The 20,681-nt window shown below is 44.9% G+C and overlaps 2 protein-coding genes across 4 annotated transcripts in view; one reads left to right on the top strand and one right to left on the bottom strand.

Annotated features, from left to right (window-relative positions):
• peli1b (pellino E3 ubiquitin protein ligase 1b) overlaps positions 1–2,622 on the top strand; it is a 41,565-nt gene extending 38,943 nt beyond the window's left edge. For both annotated transcript variants that reach the window (XM_080481338.1, XM_080481339.1), the window contains exon 7: positions 1,121–2,622. In XM_080481338.1, the coding sequence (XP_080337464.1) occupies positions 1,121–1,699 (579 nt within the window). In that variant the 3' untranslated portion in view covers positions 1,700–2,622. The remainder of the gene's footprint in view (positions 1–1,120) is intronic.
• Positions 2,623–8,834: 6,212 nt separating this feature from the next.
• Positions 8,835–20,681, bottom strand: part of ugp2b (UDP-glucose pyrophosphorylase 2b) — a 37,839-nt gene continuing 25,992 nt past the window's right edge. For both annotated transcript variants that reach the window (XM_080482161.1, XM_080482162.1), the window contains exons 5-10: positions 17,172–17,305; positions 14,163–14,460; positions 13,760–13,957; positions 12,021–12,263; positions 11,820–11,924; positions 8,835–10,694 (exon numbers count right to left, since the gene is read on the bottom strand). In XM_080482161.1, coding sequence (XP_080338287.1) covers positions 10,587–10,694; positions 11,820–11,924; positions 12,021–12,263; positions 13,760–13,957; positions 14,163–14,460; positions 17,172–17,305 — 1,086 coding nt within the window. In that variant the 3' untranslated portion in view covers positions 8,835–10,586. The remainder of the gene's footprint in view (positions 10,695–11,819; positions 11,925–12,020; positions 12,264–13,759; positions 13,958–14,162; positions 14,461–17,171; positions 17,306–20,681) is intronic.

The following is a 20,681-nucleotide window of genomic DNA, read 5'->3' as shown; positions in this document are numbered from 1 at the left end:
GAAGAACTGCTTTCGAGAAACGTCCCTCTTATTCCTGCCCTCAAATCTTCCTCGCAAAATTCAGGGTTTGTGCTCCTGCAGTTGTTGTATTGATGGATGATTCGCTATGGGGGTAATTAAATAACCCCGAGGCTGTGTCGATGTTTACATGAGTTCAATCGACCCCGAGTGCTCAGATCATTAAACTGGAGTGAGATCATTTATTGTGTGTTTTGACCTGGCAGGAGGTTAACGGTGACCTTTCCCACTGGCCTGAGATCAGCTGAACAGCTGGGAAAAACTCTGAGAGCAAAAACAACAAGTGTCGCTCCGCAGCGAGACGCTGAACTCTTCCCCGTTCCGCTCCGGCAGCTCGTCGGCCAACAGTCCCACTGTGGTGGTGCTCGACCCGGGGGCGGGGCTTAAAGGATGACAGTTCGGATGTATTGACTCCAAAACAAACAAACAAACAAACGTGTTTGTTGCTCATTAGCTAATAGCCTTCAAAAAGAATCACTCCGTTTGGGAAGAGCCTCAGTGTGACTGTATTACTGTCTGTGTGTGAATAAAACCAGCATTGTTGAAAGAACCTCGGCTCCTGGTGAACATGAAGGTTAAAACAGGCGGGGAAACGTCAGCCAGCGCCGGCGTGACGCCTGGAGCCTGACTCTGCATCAGCACCACGTTCAGCTCCCACATCCTCTCTGCAGCCCTAAAAATACTGTCTGTGTCTTTTAGGTCTTTCCCTCCTTTCATCTCCTTCTCTTTGACTCTTTTCTTCTTCTTCCTTTTTTCCCCTCGTAATTATCTAAACTTGGAATTTCCCACCGCATCTCCCAGCTTAAGCCAGATCTCCACGCCGTCATCCTTTCAGTCTGCTCATGACATCTTGTCTCCAGCTGTCGCCCCCTGAACCTCACATCTGTCCCGGGCGGATTTATCTGTGCTGCACCGCCACCTGCTGGCCTGTCTCGGACACTGCGCCGTCTCTCTATAGTCTCCTGCACTTGTTCTAACTGGAGCAGGTAGAACGTGCCACCTCATGGAGTTCAGTGTCAGGCTCTGGGATTCTTTGGGTGGGGTTTGCGTGTTATCTCCCTGGTTGCCGCCTCGTCCTGACGTCTCTCCGTCTCTCCCCCAGGTGGAAACGGAGTCTCAGGAGCTGGTGGACGGCTCGCTCATCGACCTGTGCGGCGCGACGCTCCTGTGGCGCACGGCGGAGGGCCTGTCCCGCACGCCCACCCTCAAGCACCTGGAGGCCCTGCGGCAGGAGATCAACGCGGCCCGGCCGCAGTGCCCGGTGGGCTTCAACACCCTGGCGTTCCCCTCCATGCGCCGCAAGGACACGCCGGACGAGAAGCAGCCCTGGGTCTACCTCCACTGCGGCCACGTGCACGGCTACCACAACTGGGGCAACCACCGCGAGGAGCGGGAGGGCCGCGAGGGCCGCAGCCGGGAGTGCCCCATGTGCCGGGCCAAGGGGCCCTACGTGCCCCTGTGGCTGGGCTGCGAGGCCGGCTTCTACGTGGACGCGGCGCCGCCCACTCACGCCTTCAACCCCTGCGGCCACGTCTGCTCGGACAAGACGGCGGCCTTCTGGAGTCAGATCCCGCTGCCGCACGGCACGCACACCTTCCACGCCGCCTGCCCGTTCTGCGCCCAGCAGCTGAGCGGCGAGCAGGGCTTCGTCAGACTCATCTTCCAGGGACCCCTTGACTAGGAGGGCGGACCCCCCCTCCCCCCTCCCCCGCTCTGACCTTTACAGACTCTTTTCTGGACTTTTTCTCATTTTTAAGTGACCTTTGTATTGCTTTTTTCATGAATGACAACAAAGATTTCTATATTTTCATGTGAAACCAGAGACACAAAAACCAAACAAAGAACACTGCTGGGTATAAAAAAAAAAATTAAAAAAAACTTTTTTCTTTGTTTCTGGGAAAGGACTGAAACCACAGTATTTATCTGAATTACTAACATGCTGCAGAGCAAACACGCAGCTTTCACTCATGTTTATTGTTGCAACATACACCCGTGTACATCTCGTAGAGCTAATTTAAACAAAGATGTTTTATTTATGGCCCAGGACCCACGTGGCTTCAGATCCGCCTGACTCCAGTCGTATTTAGCAGTTTCATTTAAAAGTTCAGTATATTGTTAATCAGATATAAAGTTGTCGGCGTGTTTCTGAGGGTTTTTGTCTTTGACCCACCTTCACCTGTCTGATCGTATTTATAACCCCCCCACCCCTGGTGTGTGTTTCTCCCTTTAGGTCCTCTTCTCTCCGTCAATTCGCCACGGCCTTCCTCACATTCAAAGCAATAGATTTGGAACAGAAACCTCCTGAAGCATCATGGGAAACAGAGTCCCTCCCTTTAAAGCCTGAGTGAAGCATCTGTGTGTGTGCGTGTGTGGGGGGGGGGGGGGGGATTTTCTTCCAGACACAGCTCAGCCGTGAAAGAGCAGCCATGTAGCACACACACACACGCACACACACACACACACACACACACACACACACACACACACGCCACAGAGCCACCTTTGTGGATGTGTGTGCACTCAGCAGGTTGTGCAGAATATCAGGGCTGCAATAAATAAAAACAAATCTTCATTCTCATTATTTACTCATAACTACAAGGGCTGAAAAAAAAAAAATTTCATTCTTTAACTCACTTTCTCATGTTTCCTCCTTTTTTAAATGGACTTTTTTTTTTTTTTTACATCTTCATCTTTTAATATTTATATATATATATATATATATTTTAGGGGGGGGGTGTCTGTGCATCACCTGCGAAGCTTTTAGTTTGGTCCCTCTATTTGTGGTTAATTCAGTTTAGAGGACAGAATCTGGTGAGGACATGAGATTAAAACCCCCCCACAGTAAAACAGAAATGAGAAACGGAAAAGAAAGAAGATATCTCAATAACTAAATTTTGTTTTGTTTTGTTTTTATGTAAAAGCACCTTTAAAAAAAAAATATCGATTTCAAAGACAGAACTGTACCAAAATGTGGAAATTGTTCTGGAATGTTCAAAATAATGCAGAGTTCTTCTGATTTGTGAAAGAGTCGAGACAGAGTGCAGCAATTTATGTTTATGTCCATTGAAATCAGTCAGTCACATTTAGGATGTGGGGGCATATGTGAGAAATACTTTATTTATGGCTTCAAGGATATTTAGAGAAATATGTCTGATTTTGGTCAATTTCATTATTTTTCAACACACCTTTTAACACAAAAGTGTTCAGATAGCTTTTGATTGAATCATCACGTTAAGGGTCCTATAAAGGTTTAATTTATTTATCATGGGTCGTTTTAAGATTGCAGGAAGAAATGCAGAAGTTGGCAGACACAGATAATTGAAGGACTCTGTGGGAGGAGAAACTCCACACAGTCTGAAAACATTCATCTCAGACTTATGGTTTACTGTTTGACCGTGTGATGGACAGCTGGGGGCGGGTGGGGGTGTGTGGTGGGTGGTGGTGGGGGGGGGGGCTCCACCCCTCTGCTCTAAATGGTAAAGATGGAAGATAAGACGAGAGGAAAAGAGGGAGGACAGTAAGGAGAGGTGAGGTTGCAGCTGGTCAAGAGAGAGCAGTCCTGATCTTCTACACAACACACACACACACACACACACACACACACATGCCTGTAAACGAGACGCACCCCAACTGTAGAATCCACAAACAAATCCTGTTCTGCACAAACACACACACACACACACACACACACACACACACAGCTGAGCTCTAAACACAGTCGTATCTGCAGGTAGTGTGAGTGTGTGAGATTGTAATTTATGCATTAAGATGATTGTATGTGTGCAGTTTGTGTGTCCACACTGTAGCTCTCATCTGTATCCTCGGAGTGCAACACATCAACTCACCTCAGGGAGAAAACGTAACACACATACACACACTGCTAAGGGCCTCACATATAACTCTGTATTCAGACATAGTGTGCTGCCTCTTGGTTTAGTTTCTCGGACTCTGTCTGGCTGAAGTGTGTGATTAAGGGCTTCTCACCTTCTCTGTGCTGTTATTTCAACACTCACACACAAAACTGTCAGTCCGTCCCGCCGCCCTCCACTCACTCCTCTACTCCTCTTTGTGCTTGTAAAAGGCGAAGAATGTTTCCAGCAAACACTTTTTTGTAACAACTTTAAACAATAAAGTGTAAAAGTGACACATTTCATTGTCATTCTGTTGTTGTTTTTTCTCACGACCAGCAGGTTTTTAATTCACTTTTTTTTTTTTTTTTAATTCAGCACACGTATTGCAGTTAGTACGGAAGTACGGAAGAGTTTTAGGGCCACTGAAGAAATAAAAATTTGGAGGCAAAAAAAAAAAAAAAAAAACTTTCGTGGCCTAAAAAGAAGTCGAAAATCATATTCGACATTTTTTTTTTCGGAGGCTAAAAAAAAAAAAAAAAAAACTTCGTGGCCCCAGAAAAAGTCGAAAATCAAAGTCGAGATTTTTTTTTTTCACGGAGAGACGTCAATCCATCCCTCATCATTTGCCCGTAGATGTGAATTCACATTAAATCACTTAATTCTGACTATATCGGGTTGCTTACTGCTTATGGACATGTGATTTTACACAGGATTTCCTTGATTAATAAGAACACATTTAAATAAGCAGCCCGGGATCCGTGCCTTTGTCCTTCGTACTCGACGAACTTCCGCGACGGAACAAGGCAGCAGGCTGCTCTGTCTCTTCTAGTCCTGATACTGATGATAACTGCACCGTGTTTATGAGCTACATTCTGTCCTGAAGCATCTTTTCATCACTTCATTAAACCGCCTGATGTGCATTTTGAGGAAGCAGTCACACGCGCTGGCATGTGGATGGACGGACTTTTTTTTTCCACGTGAAAAAAAAAAAATCTCGATTTTGATTTTCGACTTTTTCTAGGGCCACGATGGGGTTTTTTTTGTTGTTTTTTTTTGCCTCCGAAAAAAAAATCTCGACTTTTTCTAGGGCCACGAAAGGTTGTTTTTTTTGTGTAGCCTCAGAATTTATTTTTTCTTCAGTGGGCCTAAAACTTTTCCGTACAGTTATATTTTTTCTGCGTGCCAAATCAAAAATGATGAGCAGCCGTTAGCCCACCAACACAGTGGGAAATTGTTGCGTTTCATTTAAAGGGGACATATCATGCTAAATCCACTTTTTTAGCCCTTAAATGCATTTTGTTGTATATTTAGAGTGTTTAGAAGTACAGAAAAGTTCAAAGTAGTCTCTTCAGGTGCTCCGTTGATATCTTTATATTCTGTTTTGGTCATATTTTGCGATCGGTTTCGATTTTTCTATTCTCTATTACGTTTTTTGAACAATGACGTCACAGTATTCCCGGCGGAACTGCCAAATTAGGACATCGACATTTCGAGCAATCCGCCATTTTTGTTTCTCGCTGCGATTTTGTAGTCCAACCGAAGTTACGAGAGGATAAGTCGAAATGTTCGGTTGTTGGATGTAGTAACCCACAAGCTTCGTTACACCGTCTCCCAGCATCAGAACCTTTTCGAAGTGCCTGGTTGAGTTTTATTTTTCACAGAAATGTACCCACATCTGTGGGTAAGGTCATTTTTGTGTGCGCGAATCACTTTAAGGACGACTGCCTCAGCAACCTCCGCCAGTATAAAGAAGGATTTGCCGAAAGACTTCGTCTGATTGAGCGGTCGGTTCCTTCTATCTATGGAGACGACGAACAGAGCACTTCGGTAAGCTGTATATAACGCTAAAAAGTGTGATGATAAGACGTCCCTGTCATTGTTTTGTTAGCATTAGCAGTTGCACCGTCTTCATATGTTAGCGCTGTGTGCTCGTTTTAGATTATAATGTAACTTCTGTGTTAAATAGTCGTTGTAATACAGGCAGTATTGTAGTAGTGGGCATGGATGGAGAAGTTAGTGTAAATATAGTAACACACCATTGCGTTACATCCATATGAAGACGTTGTTCTGTAGGTGCATCATCGTCATTTTCATCTCGCTCCGCCGGGTCCGACTCTGGCTCCAACATGTATGGCTGGATGGACAAATCTTCCGTTGTTGACATTTTGTAAATAATGTGTGAATATAAAGTTTCTGCGCCGCTAGATAATTGTATCTGTTCTATCAAACTACAAAGATGGCCGAACAGGGTGGCGTTGAACCGAGTGTCACCTCTGCAACCTGGAGAGGAGGAGGGGTATGAAGAGACCGCCCCAAAACGAGTTGCTCTCAGAAGCACATCAGAAAAGGGGTTGAAAAGGGGCCTGTGGAGCTCTAATAATGAGGAATTCAGACCCAAGCATTGCAGTTCCGCTTTATATAGACCACAACTGTATGATTTATATGTAAAAAGGAAGGATTTAAAAGCATGATATGTCTCCTTTAAATGGCGTGGTGTGTCTGCAACGTGTCATTGAAATACTTTTACTGTCCAGCAGGTGGCAGCAAGGAGCGTATCAATAACGACCTTCCATGGAATGAGTGACGAGGAAGAAGAAGCAGAAGATTAAAAACATTTTTTAAACGTTCCTTACTTTTTCTAACACATTTCCCCAGTTTTTAACAATAAAAAAGTGTTTCCCATACTTACTCTAGGCGAGGTCCTCTGGTAACACCAACTTCCTGTTGAGACATCAGCCTTTATAGTTATCAAACATGACACATGTTTTCATGGCTTTAAATATCAAATATTGTAAAGACTTTATTTCCTAAATCCATAAAAGATGATCATTTGCCTTTAACAGCACTCTAATGACATCTACAATTCTAATTAATATTTATCAGTGTGTGAAAGCACCAATGAGGCAAGTTATTTTTCAATAAGTAAACAGCTCAGCAATTTCCCTCAGTTCATTATTTTGTCTGGTGACAAAAAAAAAAAAAAAAAAAAAAATGAAGGCAAGCTGCAAAAATAGGACACCACCTGATCAAATTTATTGTCACTATGCACATAATTTAAGATTGCATTGTATCATTTAATGACTGCTTGTTGTACTTTTATCTGCACTTTTACTTCAGTTTAATATTTTTATTTTTTGTCATTTTGTTGGACTGTAGCTGGATTATTTAGATAATTACAGTCAAACATGCAGAATGGGATCTGCATGTTTGACTGTAATAATGACACTATTTATTATACTTGTGATTTTAAAATAAGAACATCTTTGGGACTGAAAACTTAATTCTGATTACATCTTTGGTCACCTAACCCAACCCTAAAAATAAATCCAATTAACATCACATTTGAGTTTTGTTTTGTTTACAACACAGGAAACGTGCATTAAGAGTGTGTCCAGAGTTCAGTCTTTGTTGTGGAGTGTGTAGGAGTGAGTGAACTCTTAACTTAGTCCACTGTGTGTGGCTGCAGTGGATCCAGTTTGTGAACATGTTGCGTTCACGGCCCCACGGTTCTGCTCTTTTATTCACCTGATAGAAATGTAGGCCACTATTCTGGATCATGTTTTATCAGGAAGTTTTATTTTACACTGAGGACGTTGAAGTTTTTGAAGATTTGTTTAAGTAAAGTTCAAATCCAGAATACGTGATCATATGCACTGGCAGAAAACCTGACAACCTTATCATGCATACCAAAACAAGTATAAACAAGTATTTAAAGGAAACACACACACACACACACAGTTTATTTATGTCTCACGGCGGAAAAGCAGGGTTTTCTCTCCACCGGCGTTTCCGCATTCAGACACACAGTGCGCATGCGTCATGTCCCGTCGAACTAAAGAGTTAATTTCTCGTTTCACGTAATCATTTCCACTTTTCCGACTCCCCAGTACGTAAGTCTAAAACACAATCTCTCCCTTTAAGCGCATATATACATATATTAAAAGCTTCTCGTGACGACTACTACTAAAAAAGCGACCTGGGGGCGTGGTCACGACCCCACGTATCCATTATAGCGGCGTGTGCGTGCAAATATCGCTCTGAAATTCAACTATTTGCTCTTATTACTCATGAAACATGAATGTATATGTATATGACAACATCACTGTGTGGCATTTCGATGAAATCAGCACTTCTTTACAAACGCGTGTGTATCAACCATAACAGAAGACGGTATGGCCGAGAATGGCCTGCCGCACTTAAACCCATAAGTCTTCAGTACACTCTGGTTTCTCTTCAGATCGTATAAATCTTTCGCCTTTTACTAAAGATTTCCGTGGAGAGGAACAATAAGAGTATAAACTAATTTTTTGATGCCCTGCGTCAGCGGGGCTTCCTCACGTGTTCAATGAAAACATATCAACAACTTTTAGTAGGTGAAGGTCTCATAGATTTGATCCGAATTATCAAACTTTCGTGTGGTTATCCTGGATGAAATAATCTACGAAGCACCATACCGGTCAAGCTCTTAATCTGCCCAACAGATGTCTCGTCACAAGTACCTTATCACTGGCACTCCCGTATGAACGGAATGTGTATTTAACACGTTATCACCAGGTGTTGTATTCTCTGGATCTCAAAGGATCGTTTAAATTTACCGTATTTTTGTGATTTATTTGGAAATAAATCCGAATCATTAACAATCGTCCCGCGTGTTTTGAGGTGCTCTTTGTGTGCGTTGGTGCAGGACGAGTTACCTGCAGAAAAATAATGATAGAATTTAACAGCCGCCCAGGATAGTAGTGTGTGCGCCTTGCCAATATGCAGGCACAACGAATAATAAAATTGAGCCTTTTTAAAGATAGAAATCCTGAAATGAGTTTTGCATTTTACACAAATTACAATCTCATAAGATTGAATGAACTCTTAAGAGTAAAAATGGGAAAATGCTCACGGTTATTCAACATTAAATACAAAGTTGGAAAATAATTCATGAATTCAGTCTCACAAAGCGAGTGGACACAGAGGTGTTTCATATTGCACTTTATTCAGCTCTGAGGAGGCGGGGCCAGGCTGAGACCTCGTCACCGTCACAGATCAACACTTATTGCTTTCAGGCTCTCGGTTCGCCTCAGTCGGACCCTTCTCAAGTCTTCTCACACTGAGACTTTGTGTACATGTTTGTGTGTGTGTGTGGAAATACTGCACTTCCTGTCTACTAGGAAAGATGCTGGGATGGACTGGACACATCTGAGGCTCCACACAACATGAAGGTCAAACAAAGAAAAAAACATCATGATTTCTACTTCACACGGGGTTAAAAAGGCCTTCGGTCTGCGACTGAACAGGTTCAGGGACATATAGATGGCGTCTGGATGTGAATCCTCACGGGACAAAGACACGGTGCGGTGACATCTTCTCTATGGCACAGACTCCAGTCCGGGCCGGGTTAGGTTGGACACACGACCCGGAAGTGTCTTCAGTCACCAACTTCACTTCAGGCCACACGGTTCCACAAACTCACAACAGCTGATTTTTTTAAACAACGATTGACGTTTGAACGTTTACATCCACTGCGGAGGCTTTCCCTCTCCACAGGGGGAAATTGAAGCTGAAGCCTATTTAGTCACTTAAATGTCTTTAGATTGCACTTCTTCTGATACGATACCTCATGCAGGTGTAAATACATGGATCATATTAAAGCGTTCACTCTTCTTGTAAGAGAAGAGGAGGTTGACTTTTGGGCAGAAGCCACAGTGACTGCCATGGCATTCCTGATGAGAACAGATATGAAACTATTGGTGCCGCGAGTTCAGAGGATTTGAATTCGAAGCGACCAAATACGATTTCTCTCTTGATTTTTTTTATTTTTTTGTTGTTGTTGTAATCTCAGATATGGATGAATGAAACGCTGTGGCCCTGTGAGCAGTGCACAAATACCAACACCAACGGCATGAAATTGAGGAACCGTGTGGACAGTGACGGTCATGTGCTTGAAAGAAGCGCCTTCGTTTCCTCAGGTTCTGTTAGTTCACTCTGTGACTTCACAGGATCAAAAGAAGTTTCTCCCTAAAACTAACTCTCTCATTATCATTATTAACAGTATTTATTTATTTATTTCCTTCTAAAGCGTAGAATAGCTACAGTTTCTCTTTCTCACGAAGCTATCGATCCATTTTATTCCAGGGGTGTCAAACTCATGCAAATCTATAAATAATCTCATATATCTATTCACATAACCTGAAAAAGTGGACATTTTCAAAGATAAATAAAGTCAGCGAGCCTGTAGACTTTGTGATTAAAGATCTTCGGTTTGCTGAAAGGTCAGGCATTGTGTGTGTGTGTGTGTGTGTGTGTGTGTGTGTGTGTGTGTGTGTGTGTGTGTGTGTGTGTGTGTGTGTGTGTGTGTGTGTGTGTGTGTGTGTGTCTTTGCCGCAGTGTTGCATCATGTTCACTACTGTTACTGAAACTGCTTCCTGTCGTTGCTGGACGGCGTGGACCCCCTGGCGGGCTGTTGGAGCCACTGGCCTGATGTCTGACACCCCTGGTTTAACCCATCTGTACTGTTAAAGGCCCTCCAGTAGAGGGCGCTGTATCCCCACCGCTCTACACGACCTCCTGGTTCCTCTCACAGTCTGTTGGTGTGAAGTGAATATAACAGGTCACGTGGCTGGGAGCCAGCCGGGGGTGGTCTTGTGACATGGTCATGATGAAGATGATGATGGTGATGGTGAGTCGGGGGGTGGGGTGGGGGGTGGACAGGGTGGGAGGGAGAAGGCCTCAGTGGTCCAGGATGCGGAGGTTGCCGGAGACAATCTTGTTCTCCAGCATGGAGCCGGCGGGAATATCGATCCGGTCCCCGTGGTTGGCGATGATGATGACGGTGCCCTGCGAGGAGGAAGAACAAGGCTGCATTTTAGTTGGGCCGTCTTCAGAGCAGGAGTTAATTAAAGCGATAAATCAGAGGCGGCCGCGGGTAAAATTTCAAACGGTGGGAGCTGAAGGTCAGAGAAAGGTGACTCGCTCCCACAGACGAACACAAACACTGAAACCGTCGGGAGGTTTGCGGCTGCAGCGAGGGCGACGGGGGGAAACCCCCCGGGTCAGAGACAAATCTCGCTCTGACATGACATTTTCAACACTGACGTATCAGTAACTTTAAAAACGGTCCAACTCTCAACAGTCAGCCGCTCTTTAAAGTGACAGACGTGAGTTCATGTCGCATTAAAAGCGAATCAGAAGCTTCCTGCCGCGTCGTCGTCCTCGGATGCAAAGAAAGCATCGCAGTTACCATGGCAACCAGCATCTTTCCAATTAAACACTAAATGACAGTTAGTGCCGAGTTTAATCTTGACTTTCTGGAACATTCCCATCATAAATAAGATTAATCGACACATTCTGCTTTTCCTCGGAGGCCAGATGACGACACGTCATCTTTACAGCTCAAAACAAACCCTCTTTTCTTTTTGGGGGGAAGTAAGTCATTAAATTTGTCCCGACTATTACATAACACTCGGCCAACAACACAAAACTAAAAGGACTTTGTTCTTAGCTCACGAGAAACAGACGATATTATGTATTCTCAAAGGAAACACTAAATTATACATTAATAATCCGTTAATAATCAGATTTTTCCATCGTGCGTCCCCTTGAGAATAAAATGTTAATCCAGGATCTAGTCCAGATGTGAACAATCCAGGAGAAATTTCCACCAAGTGGAGAAACAAGGACAATCAAATTTCAAGACAAGTTGTAATTATTTCTTAAATATTGTAAAAGTGTAATATTTTACGATATTGTGGCGACACCACACTATAGGGTAATAGTGTGGTGTCTCCAGACAACGGTCACCATTCCATATAGAGAATAATCAAACTTTCCAATGGGATAAATAAATAACATTTATTTCCAAACATCAATAATTGTCAAAACAAAAAGTCCTTTTTTCCTGCTTAATTCACTTTTTGTGACTCTAAAATGAAGGAAAATCTTCTAGTCACAGTAACCATTCACCTTGAGCGACACGTTTTTCCCGAAGGTGACGTCTCCAGACACCGTCAGGTGGTCGAGCTCCAGCATGTCGGGGATGCTCTCGAAGCGGGTCAGATACTCCTGAACCTGAACACACACACACACACATCAGAGTCTGAATGATCTAATCTACTCCCCACACGACTGCGACTCATTAGAAGATATTTTCTCGGCGATACTCACATTGGTGAAGGAGCTTCCCAGCTTGACGTGCGGCGTCGTTGGGAACTCTCTCTTGGGGCTCATGGTGAGGGAGCCGGCGTCCAGGCTGTACAGGTTGGACATGACCAGCAGCAGGTCCGACGTGGTCTTCACCGGCAGGAAGCGGCTGCGCGGGACGTTTATTCCCAGGGCGTTGTCGAAGCATTTGATGGCGGCGCCCACCGCCGTCTCCAGCTGGATGACGTTCTGCCCGCCGTCCAGAGTCTGAAGAGGACGAGGACAGAGGGAGTTGGGAGTTGTCTCTTCATCTGAACTGAGACGTTCGGCTTCAGGAGGCCGGAAACCGTCGCAGGATTGGAACGGGAAGGAAAATATTTCCGAGGTGCCGAAGCTCCTGAAAACCGAGCGAGCTCAATACCAAGAACTAAAATTAGACCCTGCAAAGGTTTCTCAGGACAGCCGTGATGTAACAGCGCGCTGGATCCATCAGCAGGACTTACGTAACCTTCACTGCTTTTGTCTTAAGTGGCTCTCGGCAGCAGGGGCAACACAGAATGTCATGAGAGGAATGGACCCCGGGCCAAACGGAGGCTCTCGGATTAAGACGGCCCCCGGGCCAACCAAAACACCTCCTTTGCATACCTTCTGCTATTTACACAAACGTTAGACCTGCAGGATATTAAACATCGCTGTTCTTTCTCGCGTCTTTCCACTTTCTTGAGGAAATCTGTAAATCTTTGGCGGGTGGATTTCAGCCTTCTGCCAGCAGGTGTGACGCGACGCTGAAACAATCAACACAATCACTGATTGATCAAAATGTGTTGAGGTGCTTGTTAGTACAGGCTCATGGCTCTGTGACTGTATGCAAAGGTGTGTGGGTGTGTTTGCGTGTGAGCTGAACAAACGTCGTCTCAGACAGCCGGTCGGAGTGTCTTCATAATTCAAACACACACCGTCTCGGCGACTAACCACACAGTTTAAGGGGGACCCCCGAGGAGAGCAACCCAGGAGCTCCTCTGTGTTTGTAAAACATCCCAGCTCAGAGGTTTGAGACGAGAGTTTCCGTCGTCAGCTGGTGGAATGTCTTTTCTATCTTGAAGCGGTATGATTTATTCAGGAGGGGAGATCTCTGCGGGGGGGGGAGAGCCAGACTCGACAGGAGGGGACAGCGACACTACTCTGAGAGGTTGAGCTGAGCACTGAACGACCGACTCACTGTGCTCCTGCATTCACTGGTGGAGGTACATCGACCACGACTCCATCAAGCAGACGGAGGAGGAGAGCTACATTTCCCACAATTCTGCAGCTTTGGGGCTGAATATCTCACGATTAGTTGATTTTAAAAGTTTTTTTTTCTGCCTGGTCCGAGACAATAACACAGCTGATCACTATAATCTATCTATCTATCCCTCTATCTATACATACAATTGTACACAACATAAACCTTGCATCTAATCTTGTGTCGAGTGACTGGTTTTAATAAGAAAAGCTTGAATTATGTCTGTTTTCTTGACTTGCGGTTGTTGTCTGGATGGTCCTCTGCTCTAAATGATCCCGACAGCATTGATTCCTTCACTTTTTCCCCCCACAGACTTAAGCTGCAGAGTTTTAGGCCTCGTGTCCATTTTCCATCATGAGGCTCTGAGCTAAAGCACAGATGACCGATGCTCTCTACAGCCGGCTGTCCTGCTGAAGCACGCCACCGTAGAGGGTGTTCCTGTTTGAAAACCGTTCTGTCGTTCTGTTGCCTCCCTACTCACCTTTGGGTTGACGATGATCTCCAAGTCCATCGCCTTCTGCTCCTGCAGCCTCTTGATGGCGCCCAGAGAGATCCACAGGTTGTTGGTGTTGAAGATCTTGAACTTGGACACCGATTTGAATTCATCCACATGGGCTTTGGGGACCTGGGCGATCTCCAGCAGGCGCAGTTTTCCTTCGTACTCGATCAGCGTGCCTCCCTGGAAGACAGCGTGAACGTTTTGTGAGGACGGATGAACCAAAGCGGTTTATTCTTGGTTGTTCAAATTGATCCAATAGAGATTTGAAGAGTTTTGGAGATAAAAACTGCAGTAACACCACAATCAGGTTTGAATGTTTGTGCGCTTGCCTGATATGATACTTGTCCTGCGATTCTAAACCCCTCCGTCACCCTCCTCCACGTACCTTCACGTCAGCGCGCGTCTTATCCGTCACCTCCATGACGAACTCGCAGCGCTTGCCGTTGGGTTGGCTGACCAGGTGGTGCAGGATGTGCAGGTCCACGGTGGCGCCCAGGTTGTCGATGTTGGACACAAAGATGTACTCCTTGCCCTGCGCTATCAGCTGGTCCAGCAGGCCCGAGTTGTAGAAGCTGGCGTAGATGTCACCGTGACCTGGGGGGTACCAGCCTTCTGAGTTCTGGCTGCTCATGCTCAGATTCGTGGACACGGGGAGCAGCGACTCTTTGTTGACCCGGGGGTACCTGCGGGGACGGAAACGGTCCTCGTTATTACACACAGACAGGTTTCAGGTTGTAATGACTTCATTATCAAAGTATGTATGACGACGATATGTATCATTATGTAGCATGAGCGAATCATCAAACTGTCCTGCTGAACTCAATCAAACACCGATCATCTATAACACTTAGACCTGATTATGTGTAGATCCAACCATCCTGCCAAACAGGCCCGAGCCAGTAAAGCTTGGACCCCACGTGACCTCTGAGGGTGTGCTGTGGAATCTGGCACCGTCACGCCAACAGCAGATCATTTGAGTCCTCTGAGTCGTGAGGTGCGGCTCGTCTTTGTCGTTCATGCCAAAATGATTGAAGTTCACAATCAGAAATACTTTATTAATCCCTGGGTGGAAAGTCTTGTGACGTAGCTCCACACAGAATGAGTAGGCTAGAAGGTGAGGTTGGGGAATTTCTCTGTGGCGCGGTTGCTGAAAGCACTTCTGCCAGGGAAGTGAAATTCTATCTCCAAGGACACCAGGATCCGAGGTTTCATGGCGGAAGAATGATCTCGGTGCATCAGGTGCAGCTCCAAACAAAAGATGAACACACAGCACTGCGCTGCGCTACACATTCTGACAGCTTTCTATCACACCCAGCAGGAACTCCTGCAGCAGTCTGAGCTCCACCTGATCGCATAGTCGATAGGTCGAGTCTTTACTCCTCACCTGCATCAGCGTGCCTCCGCTGCTCCTGACATTTAACTGCTTTTCCTTCCTTACAATCGATACTGACCACCGTAGATGAAAAACACCCTGCAAGACTAGTGGAAATGCTCAGAGCCTGTCGTCAGCCCACCACCATGCACAGCTTGTGAAAGTCAAATGAATCCAACACATTCATTAGAGGAGAAAACATTTTCTTCCTGCCCAATACATCCCATCTACTAACAGGTGTAATGGTAAATAGAGGATCAGTGTTGTTCACTTTGTCTGTCACATTAAGGTTCATCAGCGGGTCCTGGGACAGTAGTGAGACTGCATAAAGAACAAATAAAAAAAAAAAAAAAGAAGAGTGAAATGTTTTCCTCCACATCTGAGCGAACCCGCATCACGACAGGTGGCGTGTAAATTTCTTATTTTCATATCAGTGCTTGGACTTCAAACAGCTGCTCTGAGAAGTAAACGTTTCAGGCTTTTCCAAGCAGGCCGAGAGTCCGAGCCGTCATCCGTGTGCATTAAAGTGATCAAAGAGTTCCTGGGAAGGGATCCGCGTCACGTCGAGTCAACAACCCCTCACGGCTGTGGTTTTTTGGCACTTTGAGGATATTCGAGGGTGCAGATGAGCCGGTCAGGTGAGAGGAGGCACTGAGGATTATTTCCGGTCCACTGTTCTAGGAAGACGTTTCCGACGAGAGGCTTTGATACTAGACCAAACACGTCAAAGGTTTGGTCTCGTCTCGTCTCAAATCTCAGACACTCTGTCGCTTTTTGCGCCATTTCTTAGTTGTTAGAGCTGCTGCCGCTGCTTCTGAAGAGAGACATCTCCTCTTCATCGCACAGAGACACAGATATCCAGCTGATCAGAGATCTTCACTTCGGTGTATTTTGTTAACTGAGCAGTGGATGAACTTAGTTACTCTAAAGCCGCCCTTTCAGGTCAGGAGCCTGGGGAGTAATTATCTAATCTAAAATCAAATATTTGGATTAAGGGAAGCAGGATGTGACACTGGAATAACGCTCATATTTACATTGTCATGTCATTGTCACATTGTTATGTTCACAATGTCATTAAATGGGGAAAAAAAGATTTAAAAGGAAAAATAACAGTTTGAAATTGGAGCCCGAAATAAAATATTTGATTTTGAGAACAATGTCATTGTTTTTCCTGTCATTGTTACTCCAGAAAAGAGTCAAACTTTGTATAGAAATTTGCATTTATGATAGCGTTCCACAATAACAAACCTTTGAAGACCTTCAAACGCTTTATTTATTCCGCTCCTCGCTTTGGAGGGACGCCAGGCAGTTTAATTTGGCCCAGAAATAATTGAAATGACTGAACAAAGAAAGCCGTCGCCTCCTCACACTTTTTTACTGGAAGTGCAGACAGTGACACACTACGGCCAATTTCAATTTCACTCTTATAAATTACTGTCACCACTTGGACACAAGAGTCCTCTTTGTCCTCTCCACGCGTGACGTTCAAACTGTTAAATCACTTTCTCTCCGCCGGCATTTAACTCTCAAACTACCACAGACGCCCCCGATATTGCTTCGTACTTCGCACTCCTCCAGGCGCGCCACAGAACATATGAGCGCTCTAAATAATTCAAAGAAAATAGGGGGGAACCAAGTTGCACTTGAATGACAAACTGGAAACAACCAGGCATTAAATATTAAGATGCCTTTCCATCTTTTCATACATTACTTCCTGTCTGGATGCTGAACGAGTTTGTACAGGAAGTTCAATCCCGCGAACTGGAGATGAAACTGTCAGATGAATCTGCTAATACGGAGTTGGGACTTTTATCTCCTCTCAGAAACGATCTTCCTCTTTCTTCCTGTTAATGAACAGCCAGCAACAAGTCCCACAGGTTGTTCAAACTCGGCGTTAAAATTCTGCATCGCAAAACGTTCGAGGTGCATTACGGGGGGAGCAGGCGGAACCGGAGCACACGACGGTGACAACAAGGTGGAGGCAAAGCAGACAGGAATGAGCAACGATGGCGGTGCTCTCACCTGCTCTGGTTGAAGGTGTGTATCTTGACCCGGTGGTGTGTGTACTTCTGCAGGATTTTCTTTGTGTCTTCATCCGTGTTGAAAGAGTTCATGAGGACCAGCGGGACGTCTGTGTTGTAGGTCTTGTTCAGGTGCTTTGGGAAAAATCAAACACAATAAAATGAAATATTAGCACCTTTTTAAGACTTAGTAATGGCTTTAATTAAAAAAAAACAGCTCATTTGTTGATTTCGTAGAGTTAGCGTGCAATTTTCTAACAATAACAAGTCCAAAAAAAATATATATATATGAGGAGGAAGGAGATGTGGTGCAGAAACCAGCAGGGCGAAGCTGACGTGATAGAAGATGGTCAAGAGTTGAATTTACAGCCTGTGAGAGAAAGCAGGGGATTATGGGATTTTTTCCGGGCGTCAGTGAGAACATCTTTTCACGGTTAATAAAACACGAGGGGGTGTTGGCGAACGTCACACCACATGTAGGCAAACACAGATCCCTCGTATGAAGTCCAACAGGAGAGAAAACTAATCGAGTTTCTTTCCTGCACCTTTCTGTGAAACTGCATTCAAACTGGGGGTCATTAAAAAGCGTGACGTCGCTCCTAGCACGCGCACACACACACACACACACACACACACACACACACACACACACACACACACACACACACACACACACACACACACACACACACACACACACACACACACACACACACACACACACACACACACACACACACACACACACACACACACACACACACACACACACACACACACACACACACACACACTCACTCCAAACAAAAGGGATTAGTTTGCAGCTTTCGTTTGCTTTTGCCTTAACTGACAGTTTGCAACGTGAAGGCAAAGAAAAGAGGATTGATTGTCTTTGTGTGTCTAGTCTGTGTGGGAGATCTCCGTCTTGATATCCCTGCTGCAACTTTATTAGCAGAAACTCTTTATAAATGAGAACAAAGGAGCTATTTAGAGTTGGATATACTACGCGTGGAGGAGATGTGTAAGTCTGAGAATCTAAAGTAGTTTTTTTTCCTGAAGTTTCAGTCATGCAGGAAAAGAAAACGCCTGAAATGTTTTCATCTTTAATAATAATTTTGATTAAAGGTTTACAATATTTGAATTGTACCTTTATATGTTCACATTTAAGTCGCTATGTTTATGTGTAAATGCACGGCTCAAAAGCAGAGCGATATGACAGTTTTTTCAAATACCCGGGTACGTGTAAACATGGCCTGAGAATCTCATTTACTTGCGAGAAACACCTCCAGTTCACTGAGGTGAAGGTGAAGGTTTTAGGAAGTGGCTGAATTAAACACATGCTACTACACCTCCAAAGTACTGCACAGCACTGCAGCAGCATGTGAAATACCATAAAGTAAAGCTCCAAATGTGCAACGTTATATCCAACTTCTGCTATATTCTCACTATTTTCAGAGCATTTTACTTGTTCGGACTAGTCGACTAGTATTAATAAAATGTTCATGTGTTTCAGTCATCGATGATAGAAGAAGAGGTTTTGCTTCAAGGAATTGTCCGAGTTTTCTCTTCCTAGTTAAATTCCACAGATCTTGCGCAAGGCGGTCACTGAGGTGAAGGTTGTAAATCTCCTGCAGCCAGGTGGCGCCCTTCTAGAAAGCCTGAGTTTCATCTAAGCTTACACTTCTGACCTCACACACTCCCCGCCCCCACAAAGCCCTTTTTTTTTTTTTTTTTTAAACTCCAAAATGGTCCAACATGAAGAGTCCTGAAGCAGCTCGGTAGCTGAGGGGGGCGTTCTCACACTGCAGACGGTGTTTTTTTTTGGGGGGGGGTGGATGGGTTGGGGGGGGGGGGGGGGGGGGAGGGGGGTTGCTGAGTGCAATCTGTGTTCTCTTTTTCTCAAAAGGCTGATTCATTGGGCAGGTAATCTGAGCAGAAAATGGATCGCAGGCACTCTGACACAGAGGGCAGTGTGCTGGGAGCGGAGAAGTGTCCCATGAGGCCATTACGAAACACTACATAAACTCAGTTACACAATATGGCAAACATCGGCATCACTACTTTATTTATTCAAAGGCTCAAAACTATCAGAGAGTTTTGACAGTGCTTAAATGTATTTATCCCACCAGAAGCCGTGACGATGGCTTCATCCGTGTGAACTGATATGCGTGGGTTAAGGGGCGAGGTGAGCTCCTGGTGCAGGGAAAAGGTACGATCTCGTCCAAATGAGAGCACACGCTCCTCTCCTGCAGCACACAGTCGTCCTTGTGTTTCTGCCAGCCCTGCAGACCTGCCCAACAAATCCTCTCTCGCCACAACCCCCCACCCCACACACACACATCCCACTGAGTTCCTTCCAAAAGACCTGCAGATGAAATAAAAACACACGTCCAGAGAATGTAACAGAGAGATCTGGAAGTTAAGACATGTGCCAGTGATTTTCCATGAGTCGCCTCATAAAAAATGTATTTGATGTATCTATCGGGAATGCTGAAGGAAAAAAAGAAGCTGTCCAGAATGAAACACGGACTATTGAGACAAAACAGTGCAGATGTTTGCGTTACATCAGGCAACACGTCACCTCTTGCCCCATCCACTCTGACGTCACAGTCACATTGCGTGCTCCTCTGGCTCAGGCAACTGCTCCCAAAATCTGAGTCACAACAAGCCGTTTGTCACGGCATATTCATAAGCATCTCGACCAGAGACGGCAGAGACGGGACACAGCCAAGGTGGAAACTGGAACCAGTGAAGAGTTCCTCAAATCAGAAGTAGAGATGGATGTTGAGGAAGATAGATTGCTAATGCAGTCAGGACTGCAGCCGTCTATGTTTTTATACATTGATTCTTTCATCTATGTAGCCATCATTCTCTCTCTATTCATCCATCCACCCTTAACAGTATTAAATGATGGCAAAGTAAGTAGTAATTTTCTTCATTATCTGCATGTGATGGAACGAGACCTGATAACCTCACAAGTTTATTAATGGTCAAAAAAAAGCCAGCAATCCAATGAGCAGTTTACATGGAATCCGACTGGACAAGCAAGGTCAGACCACCTTCCTCCATCCAATCGCGATTTCAATCGGATAAGTTCAATCTAATCAAAAGTGTTTACATGACAAATTAAATTAGTTGGCTTTTAATCAGATTACATGACTTCCGTGAAACTGAAGCTAGTATCAGCTGAAGGGAAAACACAAGGCTGGGATTTGAGCGGAATAAAAGAAAAAAAAAAAACACAGGAACTGTTGAAAACCGCCTCTTCGCCCCCGTGTCTTTCCAACATCAAGAGATTTTGCCACAACACAACAAATCAAACAGGTAGTGCAATCAGGCCCATCCTGAGCAGCTCAAACCTCAGCAGCACCTACTCAAACAAACCCACCTACAAATCCTTCAGAGCTTGTGACACAGAAGCTTTTTGGCTTTGAATCACTGCCGTCACTCACAAATTACCGTTTGTCATGTCAGACTGTGACGGTGAACGAGAGCGAGTTATCACCAAAGT

Source organism: Lipophrys pholis (genome assembly GCF_963383615.2).
Source record: "Lipophrys pholis genome assembly, chromosome: 15".
NCBI lineage: Eukaryota > Metazoa > Chordata > Actinopteri > Blenniiformes > Blenniidae > Lipophrys > Lipophrys pholis.
The sequence above is the reverse complement of the archived record's forward strand: the minus strand, read 5'-3'. Positions and strand labels throughout refer to the sequence as shown.